The sequence below is a fragment of the Silurus aristotelis genome, assembly GCF_946808225.1.
Source record: "Silurus aristotelis genome assembly, chromosome: 22".
NCBI classification, from domain to species: Eukaryota; Metazoa; Chordata; class Actinopteri; order Siluriformes; family Siluridae; genus Silurus; species Silurus aristotelis.
The window spans coordinates 16389425-16408355 of record NC_139595.1 but is presented as its reverse complement, the minus strand read 5'-3'; the positions used below and the strand labels follow the sequence as shown (position 1 = coordinate 16408355).

At 41.9% G+C, this 18931-nt stretch overlaps 1 protein-coding gene and 1 long non-coding RNA gene across 2 annotated transcripts in view; one reads left to right on the top strand and one right to left on the bottom strand.

The window, feature by feature from the left end:
- The window catches only part of LOC310717771, a 339024-nt gene that overhangs the window by 127954 nt on the left and 192139 nt on the right, over window positions 1-18931 (bottom strand). The window lies entirely within an intron of this gene.
- LOC310717767 (homeobox protein cut-like 1) overlaps window positions 1-18931 on the top strand; it is a 124355-nt gene that overhangs the window by 88212 nt on the left and 17212 nt on the right. The window contains exons 9-18 of the mRNA XM_083526219.1: window positions 6241-6289; window positions 6553-6657; window positions 6818-7006; window positions 9975-10033; window positions 10592-10640; window positions 11887-11983; window positions 14359-15033; window positions 17044-17124; window positions 18037-18138; window positions 18220-18704. Coding sequence (XP_083382345.1) covers window positions 6241-6289; window positions 6553-6657; window positions 6818-7006; window positions 9975-10033; window positions 10592-10640; window positions 11887-11983; window positions 14359-15033; window positions 17044-17124; window positions 18037-18138; window positions 18220-18704 — 1891 coding nt within the window. The remainder of the gene's footprint in view (window positions 1-6240; window positions 6290-6552; window positions 6658-6817; window positions 7007-9974; window positions 10034-10591; window positions 10641-11886; window positions 11984-14358; window positions 15034-17043; window positions 17125-18036; window positions 18139-18219; window positions 18705-18931) is intronic.

Here is an 18931-nt window from a genome sequence, read left to right as displayed (position 1 = left end):
GTGAAGTGACGATCAAAGCCTGGGTTCCTCAGAACCGGTTCACTGGCGAGTGCCTGTTTGAGGGTCTGGAACCTGGCGTTTGGAGTTGAGTCAGCCGATGCGGTAGCCTAGGTTTTGTGCCTCGGTGAGCCCCAGATGGCACTTCTGCAGATTTGCTGTCAGTCCGGCCTCTTAGCGCTTTCAGTACCTCGTTAAGGTGGTATACGGAATCGGTCCAGGTGTTGGTGTATGATCACGTAGTCGAGAAACTTTGTCACAACCCTATTTCTCTTTTTTCTGTTGTATCTCATTCTGTCTGTTTCTCTTTTTCGGGGTCACTCTCTCTCTCTCTCTCTCTCTCTCTCTCTCTCTCTCTCTCTCTCTCTCTCTCTCTCTCTCTCTCTCTCTCTCTCTCTCTAACTCTCACACACATCTCTTCATATCGGTATTTTTTTTATCTGTTTATCTCTTTGCTGGCTTTTTTATGCTGTCCATGCCCCTGTATGTGAGCAGCAGCAGTTTGCTTGTTGCATCTCGACCGTTTTGTCTCCTTTAAAGATTAATAGAGTATCGATCGGTTGCTCTGGGCACGGCTGCTCTGCCTGCCAGGATCCCGAGCAGCTTTCGGGCCTCAACCGTAAACACCCCGAGGGAAAGAAGTTAATGGCTCACGTGCCACGTGTGGCTGCTTCATGTACAAGAGCATTTTATATATTTCTTTACCGACTGTATTTCTGTACAAAGAAAGCACATCATTTGATGGCAAGGTGTCCACAAACTTTTGTTTAAATAGTGTATGTGGAACATGTATATTATAGGGGGTTACAAAGGGTGGATACTTTTTACACACACACACACACACACACACACACACACACACACACACATATACACACTGTCCAGTCTCTCTTAATATAATCTTTATCACTCGATGCCTGTTTTTCCACATCCCGGATTTTTTTTTTCTCCCAAACCCCTTGTGCGTCCGTTCGTGTGTGTGTGTGTGTGTGTGTGTGTGTGTGTGTGTGTGTGTGTGTGTGTGTGTGTGTGTGTGTGTGTGTGTATAGAGAGAGTTATGAGCTTCATTTGGAGCCAGGGTGATCCCTCCAGACGTCCCTGAAGCAGAGGTTCCTGCCACGTCTGCTTTATTTATAGGCGACTGCTGCTAAATCATTAAGAGCCAGGCACGGCCGATCCTATAGGGTTCTCCCTGAGTGTGTGTACACAGACGCACACACGCACGCACACACACACACACACACACACACACACACACACACACACACGGAGTGTGATATGAACACAGCTCCCACGGGATAATGGAGGGTTCAAGAGCAGTGCACATCTGGGCAGAGCAGACCAAGTGCACTCCCAAGTCCCTTCTGCTATATTTTTTTTGTCCGAATCGTTCTGTGTGTGTGTCTGTGTGTGTGTCTGTGTGTGTGTCTGTGTGTGTGTCTGTGTGTGTGTCTGTGTGTGTGTCTGTTTGTGTGTCTGTGTGTGTGTCTGTGTGTGTGTCTGTGTGTGTGTTTGTTTTGTCCCACTGTGTGTTTTGTTGCTGTGAGTGTGGAAAAATGGTGTTGCAGTTGGTCACACAGGGTTTGGAGTGGTGCTCATTAAGACACACACACACACACACACACACACACACACACAAGCTCCAGAAAAAAAAAACAATTATAAAGTTATACAGCAGGTCCATCACCGTAAATACAGGAAAGAGGAAGTGGGGGTGAACGAGTGAGCAGGGCCGGATGAAGCCTCAGGATGGATGGATGGATAGAGAGAGAGAGAGAGAGAGAGAGAGAGAGAGAATGTGTGTATGTGAGGGATGTGTGCCATCCCTACTTTCTCAACACATGCAAACCTTTTTTGTCATCTTTCTCTTTTCTTCACTCGAGAGAACACGTCTGGTAGGGTATAGAAGAGAAGGAGGGAGGGAGATGGAGCGAGAGGGAGAGGGAGCGAGAGAGGGAGAAACCGAGAGAGGGAGAAACAGGAGCGTTATGAGCAGATGCAGCGATGGGGAAAAAGAGGGGGTGGTGCAGGGGAAATGAAAGTCTAATGGTCTAAAGCTGAGAAACGTCGCAGCGGCCCTGGAGGATTTGGCCAGAGCTGCACAGGATATGAGAAAGACAGACGGGCCGAAGGGAGGAGGGGTAAAAGAGGGGTAAAAAAAACTAAACAAATGGATCCTTCTTCAACTGTATCGGGATCAACTCCAAATCAAAACACAAGATCGGAATAAGAATATCTGATTGCACGTACAAAATCATTTAGCGGTGATTGCAGTGTGAATTAGATCACAGTGGGGAGGGGAGATTTAGTGAAGGGGGGATTAGGAATAGGAATATTAATGGTATATGGGGAAGTGTGATAGTGATGGTCACCCCAATGGGGGAGGGGGAGGAGTTTGGGGTAATGGGGTAGGGTGATAGAGGTGCAGTAGGGTAATGGGTTTGATAGGGACTGAGAGAGTGATATGGGGCAATAGTGCAGGGTTGGATGTGGAGTGATTGGGTAGGGCAATAGGTGTGGGATAACAGGGTTCTGTTCTGCCTCAATGAAGAGTTTAGTGCGACTCTATGTCTCTTCCTGTAACTCGTGTAATCCTGCACTTCCTGCTCTGAACCACCAGGAAATTGGGGATTATTAAGTCACATTTACACCCTCAAGTTTTACTCACATACAAACCAGTCATGCCTCAGTCTGAACATATGAACGCAACTAAATAATAATAACCCTGAAATATAGGGATGAAGGTTCCTGGTTGAGGTTTGGGAATAAATTATTTATTCAAAAAATATTATAATGACATTTTAATTCCCTTTCAAAGGTGTGGGCTGTAATTTAGTGAACTGTTTTTTATAAAATGACAGGCCGCACCTTTAAACAGAATGAAAGTATGCGCTAAAGTGAAGGAGTCATTAATATTAATGCGAATATTAAAGGATTAATAGGTGTGCGCTTCCTTCACTGGCCACCAGGTGCCACTGATGTGCGACATGCTGGATTATTAATAGCCTTTTATTTGCTCTCTCTCTCTTTGCCATTTCTTTACTTCTTTTTTCCTTCCCTTACTTTTTTTTTATTCCATCCATCCTGCATGTGCGTCTGGGTCCTTCCTTTTCTCCTTCTTCTCTGCATTTACTGCTTTTAGTTTTCGCCTTAATTTATTTTTCTGATTCTGACCAAGTCCTTCAATTTTTCCTGTCTTCATCTTTTTTCCTCTTCTTTTCTTTTCTTTTTTTTATTATTAATTAATTATTTATTTATTATAATTATAATTTTTTTCTCTTTTCTTTCGCTTTTGCCCATTCTTTCATCCTACTTTTTCTTTGGTTTTGTCTTATTTCTTTTGTTCATCCTTCTTTTTCTTTCCTGTTACTGTGTGTGTAGCGTGATATCTAGGTCACGTGTGTGTGTGTGTGTGTGTGTGTGTGTGTGTGTGTGTGTGTGTGTGTGTGTGTGTGAATAAAGGGAGGGAGACGCTCAGGTAGGCTCTCCAGAGTGCAGTGAAGAGTGCTGATTAGGAAATTTTCTCTATAAATCTCTCTCTCTCTCTCTCTCTCTCTCTCTCTCTCTCTCTCTCTCTCTCTCTCTCTCTCTCTCTCTCTCTCTCTCTCTCTTTCTTTCTTTCTTTCTTTCCCTTTTTCTTCTCCCTCTTTCTCTCTGTCTTCCTCCTTCCCTCCCTTTCTGGCACACGTGGCATTACAGGCATCCACCTGCTTAAACCCAAACCAGTTGTTGCCATCCCACACACTCTCCTCTCTCAGACTCTCACGCTCATATACACACACACACACACACACACACACACACCCGTCCCCATGGCTCTGGATTAATCAAACCCAATCAAACATAATCGGGCGTTTAATTGGAATTCTAATGGTCTCCTGATTGCTCAATTAGACTCCAGGGATGAGGGGTGCTTAGAGACAGTTGCTAAGGCCTCTCTCATCTGTAAGTGTTACGTCGCTTACCAGCACGCACACGCTCACACACACACACATCGAAATACTGAACCTGCACGCATCAAACCTGTGGCTAGCTTGATTGCACGTCATAAAAAGAATAAAACTGAAGGAAACACAAGTTTACTGATCACTGTCGTGTGTGTGTGTGTGTGTGTGTGTGTGTGTGTGTGTGTGTGTACACACATCCCTCGCTCTGAAATCTGCATTTTCTTTGTAATTCTAAAATCCATTCCAATCCATTGCTTTAGATGTTTTACACACATACACACACACACACACACACACACACACACACACACACACACACACACACACACACACACACGTGTACGTGAAACCTTCTTGCCTTCATAATTCAGCTTTAAATGTAGGCACTTGTGTTTACTTGTGTTTTAATTACAGATGTCTTCCAAAGTTTGTGAGAGACGACCCTTCCGTGTGTGCGTCCAATGCCAAATGAAATGGGTGACCTTTTGGCCACACACACACTTTGGAAGACATCTGTAATTAGAGCCCTGGCGTTAATTAACATAATTAAGTTCTTCATGCAAAATCACCTATAATTAGATGTTAGCTTGTTAGTGTAATTAACACACTGGCATGACTCTTCCTGGTGTGGGTGTGTGCGTGTGCGTGTGCGTGTGCGTGTGCGTGTGCGTGTGCGTGTGCGTGTGTGTGTGTGTGTGTGTGTGTGTGTGTGTAAGAGAGAGAGAGAGCATATCGTGGCCTAAAGGTTTTACACAAACATAACAGTAAAAAGGACACAGGCTGCGTCCTCACAACTGGTAGTTAGAGTTCATTGTGTTTTTGTACTTACTTAACTTCTTTATTCTTTTTATTTGAATAATTTTATTGATACAGTTCCTTGCTTTGATCAATACCTACTTTGTTTATTTACTTTGCATAATTTGCTTTAAATTATTCTTTTTATTTGCATTACTTTATTAGGTTTTTGTACCTCACACTTATTTACTTTACACTCAAACGTAATATTATTTACATAGTAATATGTTCTTAATTTGAAAGTATAAAAAATATAAAAAATGTTATGTTTTGTTCACTTTTTACATTTACTTAATATTCTTTACATACTATCTACTTACAAACTTTACTTACTTTACATGTTTAACATAGTTTACTTCATTTACTTTACATACAATAATGTTAGTGTTTTCTTTATGTACCATATTTTTATTTACTTTATGTACTATACATTACTAGTTCACATACTTTACATACTTCGCTTACTAAATATTTACTTTAATTACTATACCTTACTTTTACTTTACACAAATTTGATTTTCCTTTGCATTTCTTTTTTATATTCTTAACCTAGCTTGCATATGACCTTGAAACTGGTGATACTGGTAATGCTGGTGTAATTATTGTGTGCTGTATGACCTGTGTGTGTGTGTGTGTGTGTGTGTGTGTGTGTGTGTGTGTGTGTGTGTGTGTGTGTGTGTGTGTGTGTGTGTTCCAAGGGCACACTGATGAAGGATGCACTGTGACTGGAAAGCCAGTAGCATGGCGATGCCAGTAACACTGTGTCCTTCAGAAACATCATCTGAACAGGTGTGTGTGTGTGTGTGTGTGTGTGTGTGTGTGTGTTAGCTTCTCTTTAGCTGGTGATCTGAAAGTCAAAAACCTCAGACCCTTTTTTTTTAATGCAGCTGTGTGTCACTACACCACCATGAGGACCTCAGAAGAACTGTTTTTTTTTTTTTTTTACGTTTAGCAATAATAACATGCATGGCATTAACATTAGCATACTTTGGAGCACCTAGCTTATAGCGACCCTTTTAAAGGGGAGAATCAGGAGCAAGATACCAGATTCCTGTGAATCGGAAAAGTGTATTGTTGTAATCCCAGTGTTTTCCCGTGAGCAAGTCCAGGAGGCTTAATCAGTACTTGAGAGCTCACTGGATTATGCTGTAACTGAGAGGGCTTAATGGGCCTTAGTGTGTGTGTGTGTGTGTGTGTGTGTGTGTGTGTGTGTGTGTGTGTGTGTGTGTGTGAGAGTTTCTGAATACACTACTGACACAATAGTGTCAAATATTTACAGGCATAAGGACTTTTTGTAACACACACACACACACACACACACAATGCTGAATGAGCACATTCGCAGAAGGATGTGGTTCAGGTCCTAAAGGGAAAAACTGACTAAAACTAAGCGTTATATATATTTCTATTATATATAATTGCGTGTGCATTTGGGACGGGCATGATAATTATGCCATGTGCCGCTGGTTTAATCAAACACCCACTTGCGCTTCCTCCTCAGGGCCGACGAGATCGAGATGGTCATGACCGACCTGGAGCGAGCCAATCAGGTAAGAGGCAGATCTTTTAAGACACAAATGATTGACTCATGAGGTCATATTTTGACAGCTGCTCAAGGCAGAGTGCTCCGGTCTAATACGCTGACCTCGTTTCTGCTATTCGAAAGCTTAGTCAGACTTTCGTACGCGAATAAATGTGAACCCTTCAGGCTTTGAGTTCATATAAGAGCTCAGACACACCCACTCGTCTGCTCTAAATAGTTAGTGGAATGTATGGGGTTTGTTTTGAACGGGAAATCGTCATCCCTCCACAGAGAGCAGAGACCGCTGAGCGAGAAGCAGAGTCACTGCGAGAGCAGCTCACGTCAGCTAACAAGTCACTCCAGCTGGCCACACAGATCCAGAAAGCTCCTGATATGGTACCAGTTTCAAGCATTACTGAATTTGTAATACTTGGATATGATGATGATTCCAGTGATTGCTCATTAATGGGGTGTGTGTGTGTGTGTGCGTGTGTGTGTGTGCGTGTGTGTGTGTGCGTGTGTGTGTGTGCGTGTGTGTGTGTGTGTGTGTGTGTAGGAGCAAGCAGTGGAGGTTGTGTCGCGGTCCAGTCTGGAGGCTGAGCTGAGCGCTAAGGAGCGGGAGACGGTGCAGCTGGTGGAGGATGTGCAGAGACTGCAGGCCAGTCTGGCCAAACTGCGCGAGAACTCCTCCACCCAAATCAACCAGCTCGAGACACAGCTCAGTGCCAAGAGCGCCACACTCAAGGTCTTCTTACAAACCTCACACTCACACTCACACTCACACACACACACACACACACACACACACACACACACACACACACACACACACACACAAAAGAACACATTCATCCTCTACAATAAAATACAAAAATACACTCACCTCAACCTCAATTTATAAATACTATACATATATATATATATATATCCCCAAAATGTCCATCCTGTCAGAATCCAATGTCCATTAAACATTTTGCTTGACTGTAATATTTATACCCCCTAGAAACATGTTTTATTCTGTTAAAACTTTTGAAAAGGTTTTTAATCAAGTTCATCCTAATTTAGTTTTTAAGATTAAAAAAAATGGGACTTTTATTTTATTAATAACCAAACCTGGCTCCCATCATAGACTTGAAAAACAAAACAAAAAAATATATACTGTGCATATGTATACTTGCCAGTTACTTTTTTAAATACCGTACAGCGTATGTTCTTTTTTAAATACCGTACAGCGTATGTTAACACCACGGCATGGTGGATTTCTGTGATCTACTCCGTTTAAACAGCAATATAAAAAGGACAGACGTAGAGTTCTTGTAAATTTGGAAGAGATTTTCACAGCTGGTCAATTATTTTGAGAATAGTATGACTTTTCTTGACTTGATCCCTCTGGGGGGGGAAAAAGGGTTGGGTGGGGTTGGTGAAGACAGGATTTTTTTATATATACACTTGTGTGTGCGCGTCTGTGTGCGCAAGGATAACAAATACAAAAAGAGAAAACATTAAGTAATATTTTTATATTAAAGAAATATTCTGGAGTCTGGGTTTTTTTTTTTTTCCAGTAATACATTTAATCAGATTTGTGTGTCACATTTTCTTTTTTTTATGGTACAGTTAATGACAACGAAATATTTAAAGAATTATTATTATTATTATTATTATTATTATTATTATTATTATATAGTTAGATTAAAAAACTAATTTCCGGGCAGGAAATGTCAGATGGAAGCTGACATGCATTAATAATTTCCCCAATTAATTAAATGGGGAGAAATAAATAATTCAGTGAAGTTTTAATATATAATTTTAATTTTTTTTTTTCCTCCACACATGTAAAGGCATTAAGCAGCAATCAGAAGTAGAAATGAACGGTTAAAAGAGATAAAAAACCATTCTAAAAATCTAAAAATAAATAAAAGCAAGAGCAAATTGATCAACTGAATTTATTTTGATATATCGGGGAAAATGAAAGGGCTGGAACTAGAAAATTTACCGTTTTTGAAAATTTTGAAACTAGTTCTAAATTCTTGACTTTCACTTCCTAGCTAATCAAGTTTATTTCTATAGCGCTTTTCACAACAGACATTGTGTCAAAGCAGCTTTACAGAATTTAACAGTGAAGGTGAATGGTGTGTATTTATCCCTGATGAACAGCTGTGGCGACTGTGACAAGGAAAAACTTGATGTTATGAGGAAGAAACCTTGAGAGGAACCAGACTCAAAAGGGGAACCCATCCTCATTTGGGTGACATCAAGAGTGTGATCATAAATCTTTCAACAATACAGAACACTGGAGATTGAGAACTAACATGAGCACTGGAATATAAGCTAGCTAGCTGCCAAAATTATAATTGTCAGTGCAATGTTTAAAATAATATATCAAATTTCTTCCAGTTTGAATATAAAACAAAACGTTTTAGTTCCTTGTATGTTTCCTTCAATCGTTTTTGCCTTGAAAAGGAAAAACAAATAATAAACTAATGACATTCAAATTTATATATATATATATAAAATGTTAATATAGTTAAAAAAAAATGGTTCATTTATAGCTTTTTGCCATATTTATATACATTTTTGTATAACTTTTGTAAATTTGATTTGGTTTATGTGACTTGAACAATCAGGATGTAAAATAACTAATGGACCATCAGCACATAATCCATTAGTTTATCCAACATTCTGCCTTCACTCTGGGAAGTTCATATTAATCACGACATGCTTTATAAAAGCAACAAGAAAGTGGGAGGAAATTTGAATCCAAAAACATCCTATTTTTTTTCCCCTGTTACACTGAGCACCAAAACTTATGCAGCAGAACAGCCCCATCTAAACCCTGTTCTACTAGATTGTCTGAAATCTGTGGATATGTCGCTCCAGTATGTAGCATGATTTATTTATTTATTTTCATTTGCGAAAAACAGCTAAAGATCGGACAAGAAAAGACCACCTATAAAATTCCAATTTTCTTTCAGGTTAGGATTGGATGATATTGGAACTATTGTGGACTTTAGGACATTGATCATAGTGAGACTGATAATAATAAAATAAAAATAAAAATAATTATGATATAAAAGAATAAAAATAAAGGTCCCCTGGTGGTCTAGTGGTTAAGATGCAGCGCTCTCACCGCTGCGACCCGGGTTCGATCCCCGGTCAGGGAACCATCCCCGGCCACTCTCAGTGCCGGTCCCAAGCCCGGATAAATTGGGGAGGGTTGCGTTAGGAAGGGCATCCAGCGTAAAAACATGTGCCAAATCAAACGTGCGGAGGATCCGCTGTGGCGACCCCTAACGGGAGTAAGGAAAGTTACTATAAAAGAATAAAAATTTATTTAAAACAATAAACAAGTCATTTATGTGTGCTAAAAAAAAACAAAAGCGCTTTCTCTTTTTTGCCTTTTACAAGTAATTAACAGTTTGTTTTTCAAATCTCAATAAAAATCTTTTTAGAAAAATGACATACACACACCCTTTAGGGGTCTCATGTAAGACACTTTATTAAGCTAATAAACTACCGGATGTTTTTGGGGGACTCTCCAAAAGGGAAACAGCAAGAGGAAGTACACTAAAAACAGCTTTTTTTTTTTTTTTTTTTTTTTTTTTTATTAATAAAGATGGGCATTCGGATTGATGTCTGCGCACTCCCTCCTCTTTCTACTCTCACTTCTCCTTTTTTCCTTTTTCCTCATGCCCGTGTTCCTGGTGCTCGCACAGCAACTGGAGGAGAAGTTGCAGGAGCAGGCCGACTACGAGGAGGTGAAAAAAGAGCTGAGGTAGGCTGGGAGCTGCCTCGTCAATTTGCGCCGCATAACAACCACGGGCGTAATCTGCTTAATTAAGCGCGGCGTATCCATTTGCCCCTCGTCCACCCTCGAAGTTGCGCTACAAAATGCCAGATCAGTCATTATGATTAATCAGCGCCCCATTTAGCTTTTCGAATGTAAAGCGTGTGTTGCGAGTCGAAGGATGCTTGGGTGGTGACCAGGTTTGATGTTCGTCCAGTTTTTCTGACTCGCGCATGTTTAATGAATGGGTTCTTTATTCAAGCAGCAGCCATTTTTCTCCCCACCTTTTGATGTGCCTTTTGTCAAAACGCCTTGCTGATTGAATCTCTAAAAACATTCCTCGGTAATGCCACCTGAACAGATCTGATCTGATCTGGCTGCGAACACGTTTACGCCCTTATTTAAGTGAATATAATGGCAAGAACCGGATCGGAATTTTTGTCAAAAGTCATGAATGAGTGTGTTTTTTTGTTTGTTTGTTTTTATCCGTGTATGGGTGTGCGGATCTAGATATTTCTGAGCAATCAGTTTTTTTTCTCTCTACAGTATCCTGAAGTCGATGGAGTTCGGGCCTTCTGACAGTGCAACAGCTCAGGTAATTGATTAAGGGGGGAAAGCACTGAGTATTAAAACATTTCCTGTTAGCTCTTTGAAACATCTTAAAATGCATCATCGTTTTGCGCACACACACACTCCACACTGCAATGCGAAAACACCGTTTTCAATGTTTTAAAAAAGCTACGTTATCATTGACTGAAATCGCTGTCTCAGTGCGGACCGTAGGCCAAAACGGAGAGAAAAATATGCATTTTCAAACCAAACGTATTAGTGTGGACATGGCCAAAAGGTATTTTTTGTGGAGTAAGAAGCATAGTCTCAGCCCTGCCGAAAGATCGGCACTAGACTGGATCAGCACAGCTGTGATTGGTTATGTTTTGATCATAAAATCATAAAAGAAATTCAGATTCTGACATACATCAGCGATTGTAATGTATGTCAGAATCAGAAAATCTTTTATGACTTTCATGTGTTTACTCGCACGGTCGGGGGCGCTGTACTGTCATGCCAACTGCTGCCTCAAAACATAACCAATCACAGCTGTGCTGATCCAGTCTAGTGCCGATCTTTTGGCAGGGCTGAGACTTACTCCACAAAAAAACACCTTTTGGCCCTGTCCACACTAATACGTTTGGAACTGAACCTAAACAAAATAGAGCAGCTGTGATCCTGCATGGAGGGGACCATTGTGACAGAATGTATGTGTGAGAACAAATTTAAAAGGCTCAAATGTTTGATCCACTTATTACGTTTCATCACATTATAGTGTAAAATGAGCTCCCATCTTTACACTCAATTCAGGTTATTGATTAGAATCGGGGAAAAATGTGAACTTGTTGAGCGTGGTGAGGATTGTGGGTGCCTGACAGGTTGGTTAATGTATTTCAGAAATTGCTGATCCCCTGCCTTTTTCACACACAAGTCTCTGGAGTTTGTATTTAATTGCGTGAAGGAAGAAAAGTCCAGTGAGCAGCAGTTCTGTGTGCATAAGCAGAGAGTTAGACAAGGACAAGGAGAGTTAGACAAGAATACTCCGATTTACATAAGTTGACAGGAAAACGAGGGTGAATCAAATACCTGCTTTGTACACTCATGGTAGACAGAAAAGCATCTAAAACACTTGGAGATGCATAGCATTTTCCCCCAATATCATATGGTCATTTTTTGGACGTTTTAATTAAAGTGTTTTCCAAAGAAAAACCTCATTAAAGAATGCGGCTTAATGGTTTAATCATAGCACACGTTTTTTGTACTCAAAGCTTGACCCTGTTCCTCCGTCTCAGGACTCTGCTAAGCCTCTGGAGGTGTTACTCCTGGAAAAGAACCGCAGTCTTCAGTCCGAGAGCGCTTCACTCCGCATTGCCAACACCGAGCTGAGCGGTAAGTCCGGCCACACAGGCTAAAAATAAACGCCTACAGAAAACGTTATTTTTCTCGGCTCCTGCATATATTTTTTTATAAACACCAGCACAGCTGTTTTTAATGTCAGGTGAAAGTAGTAGATTTAGAACATTTGTTTCAAGCTCTTGCTCGGGTGTTACAGGACATTTTGGAGTCGGCGGGGAAAAGAATGGAACAGGTTAATGCTGTTAAAATGGAGACACTTATTTTGAGCCGTTTTTAATGTCGGAGGGGAAGGAAAAAAAGGCCCACTTCAGCACTTCGGTACATTACTCATGCCTCTTTTGATAATTGCTCATCAGCAGATGTGCGTTGACATTTCGAGCAGAACTGAATATAGTCCTTCCTTCCCCCTTTCCTCTCTCTGTGTTGTTTCGGATATAAATACATGCATACACTTTATTAGGAACACGTGTTCATGTGCTTTTTTCATTAAATTATCCAACCGGCCAATCGTGTGGCAGTGAGGTAGTGAATAAAAACACAATAGAGGTCAAGAGCATCAGTTAATGTCCATGTCAAACATCTGAACGAAGAGGTTTATATATATGTATATATGTGTAATATATATATATATATATATATTTCACAAGGTGGTATCAGAAAGATTTAAAAAAAAAACCTCTGTCTACAAGAAAATATTTTATTTATCTATGTTTCCGTACTATCACCTTCACCTGTTAAATAGTCCTCTATATTTTGAAAACTGTGGTCAAAATAGCAGAAGTGGAAACGCAGTTTGTCAGAATTCGGTGTTCCCTGTGACTGTGCGTGCAGTCTTGTGCTGCCATTTGTTGGTGTTAGAAAACTACTCTTGAAACGTTTTGAGACCATCTCCTATATGCATGTATATGCCCAATGTGCTTTTAGATTGCTGTTATAGCTTATCCGCCTCAAGGGTCAGCGTGTTGAAATGCTTTTCTGCTCAGCGCTATCGTTGAGTGTTTCCGTGAGTTACCATAGCCAAACTCTTGAACTTTAGTTGCATGATTTTATGCGTTGTGCTCTAGCTACGTGATTGGCTGATGGGATAATTGCAGGAACGTGTGCAGAAGTGTGCGGCACAAATATAATACTGTTGTACTCCTTTATATGCTTGACCATACCCTTATTTTGATATTTAATAAGTTGGTGTGTTGTGCAGAAACTCACACTGTTGTAACACGGTTGCTTTGTACATCACACACCTCAGTTTTTGCCTTTTTTTTTTTTTTCTTTTCGCGAAACTGGTTGTGTTTTACTAGGGCTGACATTTAACAACGTCGGTTTTGCATGCATGAGTGGCTAAGAAAAATGTTACAAGCGTTTGCTTTGGGGTGGTGGATTGGTGGGTGGGTGGGGGGGGGTTATAAACAGGATATTTACATAGCGCTCATAGCCTTGCATAAAATTACCATAATTGACAGGTCGCTCTGGCATAACCTCATCACATCCCTCTAATTCGAAGCGCCCTTTGGTCGTTTGCATACTCGAACTGGATTTGTTGATTATTCCGATTTCGCTTCCACTCCTCCAAAATGAGGCTTTAAGGTTACTTGCCTAGCAGCTATTCCACTCAGGTAGGTAGGGTTTGTTTTCTGTTGTACCTCGTCACACTCGAACATGAGTTTCATCGGAAAAAAAAAACTGTGCACCTCGGAGTAACGTCCATCAGCGTTAAGATCTGAAGTGTGCAGTGTGCATTCGCCCTACAGTGGCCTTTGAATATTTAATTGTTATGAATATTCACTATTTGAACACACAACCTTTATTAAACATTGTGCCATCTTGCTGATGTTCAGGTTTTCCGCAGTGATTCCTACCCTCCTGTATTTTTCTTTTCTTTTTGCTGTTTTATTGCCCAAAAGTGGTTTGCTTGAATAACTTTCATATACACAAAATATCACTCTGAGATTCAAAAAGACCTCATCAGCAGAGTCCCCTGAAGCACGTAGGAAGAGGAACAGGAATGGACGTTCATAAAGTCATTGTCGGCCATCAGAGTCACAGATTCCAAGAGCCAAAGACTGGATTTTTTTTCTTTTCATGCACCTGTTTTGCCTCTCCTCACTGCTGATTACAGCGGATCTGGATGTCAGTGTCACATTGCATTGCAGCAATTAGTGTGTCTGAAGTCTTTGTCCTACCATGCTGTTGCTTACAAGAAAGGTGCAAACTACAAATGCATGGGCGGTTTGTCTGGGGGGCTTGGCAAAAAACAAAAACAAAAAACAAACAAAAAAAAAAACTATTAATACAAATTTATAATCTTTTCTTTTTTGAACATTAAATAAATACCAAAGACACTTTGTCCTTTGTCAGACCCCTTTTTTGTTAACTCCCCCATAATGCATTTTGTTTGCCCTTTCTTGTAGGGTCAGCCAGCCAGAAAGTGAAAGAAGAGACCGTGCCACACGTCCCCACTTCCGTCAACTCAGCCCCACCCCCTCCCGCCCCGTCTCCACTTCTGGGTCGGCCAGGAGCAGGCCCGAATTCTGCCGGCCCGCCACCGGAGTCGCCCATTGCTAGCAGCGCTAATGGCGGACATGCTTTCTCACCGGCACTGGACCTCTATGGTACTGCCTTCCCCCTGGCGGGTAAGGTAGCACTGGGCTCACTGCTGCAGCGCCAGCTCATGCACACCTTCTACTCCAAAGCGCTGCAGGACTTCGGCCACCACCACTACACGCCCCTGGCCCTGGCACCCGCTCCTCCGCGGCAGCCCTGCGCCAGCCCCGATACTAACGGCACCGCACCGTCGCCCAGCCGCTCCGAGGGTGCAGGAAGCGCCTCCGAAGGGGAGGATATGGACACGGCCGAGATTGCGCGGCAGGTCAAAGAGCAGCTGATCAAGCACAATATTGGCCAGCGAGTCTTCGGGCACTACGTTCTGGGTCTGTCGCAGGGGTCCGTTAGCGAAATCCTGGCACGCCCCAAGCCCTGGAGCAAACTCACCATCCGTGGCAAGGAGCCCTTCCATAAGATGAAGCAGTTCCTCTCGGACGAGCAGAACATCTTGGCATTGCGCAGCATCCAAGGCAGGCAAAGAGGTGAGTGACTACATGTTTTTTCCCTGTAGCTCGAGTCGGTAATTAGCAACATGCATTGTCAGTCATCAAGGTCACAAGAGATGTGTGATAAGTTGGGTAGTGTGGGAGAGGCATCAGACACACACCACACCCATTCATTAGACGCACCACACCCATTCATTATCACATTATACCTTCAAATGCAGTGAGGTAACTGTTACCTTACTGTTCTCCAAGAGTCTTCTGAGTTGTAAAAAGTTCCACAAACACAATACCACAAATTGTCAATGAGCTAGGTGACTCACAATACCTCGTAAAACTCATGTTGCTAATAATCGATTTGAGCGCCACAACAGCACAATACATTAAGCATGTTCTCTTGAATACCCATGAGCCATGATTAGGCATGATGGTATTTATTTATTGGTAGAAATAGTCAGAATATAGTCTACTTTGGTGCCATGTTGATATCAGGAAAATGTAGAAATCATGACTCTGCCAGTTCCATTCCTGAAAACGCCTAATTAACGTTTGCAGTGGTGGACGAAGTGCGCAAAACATGTACTTGAGTTAAAGTAGAGATACACGAGGTAAAATATTACTCTAGTAAAAGTGGTCCCAAAAAAAAGTATTTGCCCTCAAATGTACTTAAGTATCCAAAGTACTATGATTTATTATGGCTATAATGTTCCTATAATATTTTCGGTTGCAAGACTCTTTGCTTATTAAATTCAGTTTATGTGAAAAGACTCTGTTACTCTCAGCACATCAATCTATTAATAGAGTAAAATGAATGAGTCAAGCACTGATTGATATCCTTTAAAATTATCATAAGCTGAGAAACCTTCTTTCCAACTACTTAAAAAAAAATTGCACAAACAAGGCCACGGGTGTTGTGGGAGTTTCTTCCATCCTTTATTCCTCTTAAAATCTTCTGCTTGCTGTTGAACTGTATGTTGTTGCTAAGTAGATACCACCAAGTGGCCGCACGCTCCACCCTGATTGGTGACCAATTATGTTTTCATCCACTCATAAATTAAAAAGAAACGACTGAGATTTGACTTTGAAATTTATCAATCAAAAATTTAATGTATCATTTCAAGTCTCCCCAAATGGAAATAAATTCAGTATCGCAAAAAAGCTACTTAAGTACAGTAACGAATTGAGGTTAGTTTGCTACTGTCCACCACTGCTAATTTGGAATATATGAAACAGCATGCACCATATACCATGACAAACTGGTTTCTCCTTCTGAGCATATCGATTCAAGTGTCAGTTAAGATCCTTCACTTCTTTTCCATCACAACTCATTTCCGCACGAACAAGCTTCCGATCGTCCTTCAGGCTCCGCCGCCCATCTTTTACTGCGCTCTAATCGATACGGAAGCCTTTTACTGATCAATAGTATTGACCAACAGGGAAAGGAACCGTAAGGTCTCCAGAGTTTCATTCCACGCCACCAGCACCAGTCTGTGTTGACATAGGATCGTCTTACTTGTCAAAAGTACCATTTCGGGTGTTTCCCCATAGTCTAGAACCGTAGCTGATTTGGGTTGCATTTGAATGGAAAAATGTTCTTGGAGTTGGGGGTGTTGGTGAAGTAACAAGGCTCGGTATACGGAAATGTCCATTGTATCTCAAAATTGTTCAAGGCTTCGGGAAAATAATGCTTCCCAAAAACCTGCTAGAGTTTACAATCCTATTTTTTGCTTTGAGACATGTTTCCTTTTCACAGTGTTCTGTTTGGAAGTTAATGGTACCTCAGTCCCCATTTCACACATGTAATTTGTCCCTAGTGGTCAAGCATTCCTTGAACGTGGTATTAGCCTCAACCGGTGAACCGACACAAACATCCTGAGAGGTTATTTTTTTTCTAGTGTGGAATGTGAATCAGGTCCATTGTCAGTCATTTCGAACCTGTATTTCACTCCACCCTCCTGACCCAGGTAGCATTCAACGTTCTGGTCGACCACAAGTACATTCTTTCATCTTGTCGTCCATTTTTTTTCTTTCTGTCGTTTATTTTGACAGAGAGCCCAGGCCAGGCCCTAAGCCGCATGTTTCAGGAAGGCCCGAAGCGGAGAGCCGGCTCGGAAGGCGTCCCGCAGACAGGTGTGTCCCCTTAGTCCTTTTTTTTTCCAAGTTTATTAGAGAGTTAAGTGTGGCCAAGTGTGTCCTCTGGTGACCTCCCCTTTACCTTTCACGCTCTTATAAGTGGTTTGAATTTGAAGCATGTGTCAGTGCCTAAAGCCAGGTTATTTCTTAATCCAGGGAATCCATGTGTATAATTGGATAAACCTGACCGAGAGAAAACTACCCTGCCCTTGATACCAAGTTCACTGTCAGTACAAGTTCTTTTGACTTACAATCCAATTTTGCATGGTGTCAAATGTCAGGTGGCGTGGAAGCTTAAGGACTACCCTGATTGTATCTGTACCTAGAGAATGGCCCAGCAAAACATTCTTTTTCCTTCAGGTTCTTTTCTGGTGGTGTGCAAAATTGAGCCCAGGCACCTCCAGCCCAGAACTCACCACACTGACGTCAAGCCAAATTCCCAATATATAATTTAGGTATTTTAATGAGGGCCTATTTGTGAGGGCTGGGTGGCATCAAATGGGCCTTTTCTAACCAGCGGGTGTTACATGCAGACTTTACTCAGTCAAATAAACATACCAGTTTGCTCATTTGGTTTTATACTGGTGGCCCCCAAAACTAATATTTGAAGCCACAGGAAATACTTAAAAAAAAATAAAAATAAAAAAGTATATGGTTGCAAAAATGACTTTATGGGGGTGTGTGTGTGTGTGTGTGTGTGTGTGGGTGGGTGGGGGGGTATGGTAGCTCTGCTGTCCTACTAAAGTGCAGTTCTTGGGTCAGATGTAAAGCAATACGAATTAATATAAATGTTCTCACAATTGCGATCCTGTTTCTACTGTTTTACGTAAATATTTGTCATTTCAGGATAGATCGGTCTTGCTGATGCCTGTGCTCATCTTTTCATCCATTCCCTCTTCCGTTTTCTAGGCAACATTACGACCCGTATCCGCACCCCAGAAAGTGGCTCAGACGAAGCCATCAAGTCCATCCTGGAACAAGCCAAGCGTGAGCTACAGGTCCAGAAAGCAGGTAAGTCTCGATTCTTCATTTCTTAAAATAAAAGCTATTCCAAAATGGTCTTCTAACTTGCTTAAATTTTTCATCAACCAGCTGACACATCACTGCCTCCATCTTCATCTACTGGAGGTGGAGGAGGCTCAGACGAGGCCATACGTTCCATCCTTGAGCAGGCGCGGCGTGAGATGGAAGCGCAGCAGGCCTCTTTGTCCTCATCGTCTTCGTCGTCATCCTCTTCCTCGATCTCTTCCTCCCTCTCACACAGTGACCTCTCGTTATTGTCGCCCAAATTGTTGGCATCATCACCACTAGTCGCTCCCCTGACCACCTACAGCCCTCTGGCACTGGGTTTAAAGAAGCCCCCTCCTTTGCTTCCCTCGTCGTCCTCCTCACCTTCCTCGCCTTCTCCATCCCCTTTACTCGACTTCAGCAGCATTAAGAAGGAGCGTCCGGCATCTCCAGGCCAGGATGGAGCCTCCAGGGTTCAGTGGCGAGAGCAGTGGTGGAACAACTCGCAGCAAGAGCGTCGGGGAACTGGCCTGCCTGACGAGAACCACAGCCTGGAGGACTCCAAGGAGGTGAGGAAGGCCCTCTTTGACTTTGTTCTCGGCAGGGAACAAATTGGTTTCAAGGAAAATGAGTGGTTCTCATTAATGTGCATGGCTAATGGAAGTGAGTCGACGAATATGAGCTAATCGTGCATGACAAATTAAGAGCATGCGTTGGTCATCCTTGTGCATGACTTTTTTTAAAACAAGCCTAACTGGTACCCCAGATGCTTCGTTGCTTTATTGTGCATGGCAAA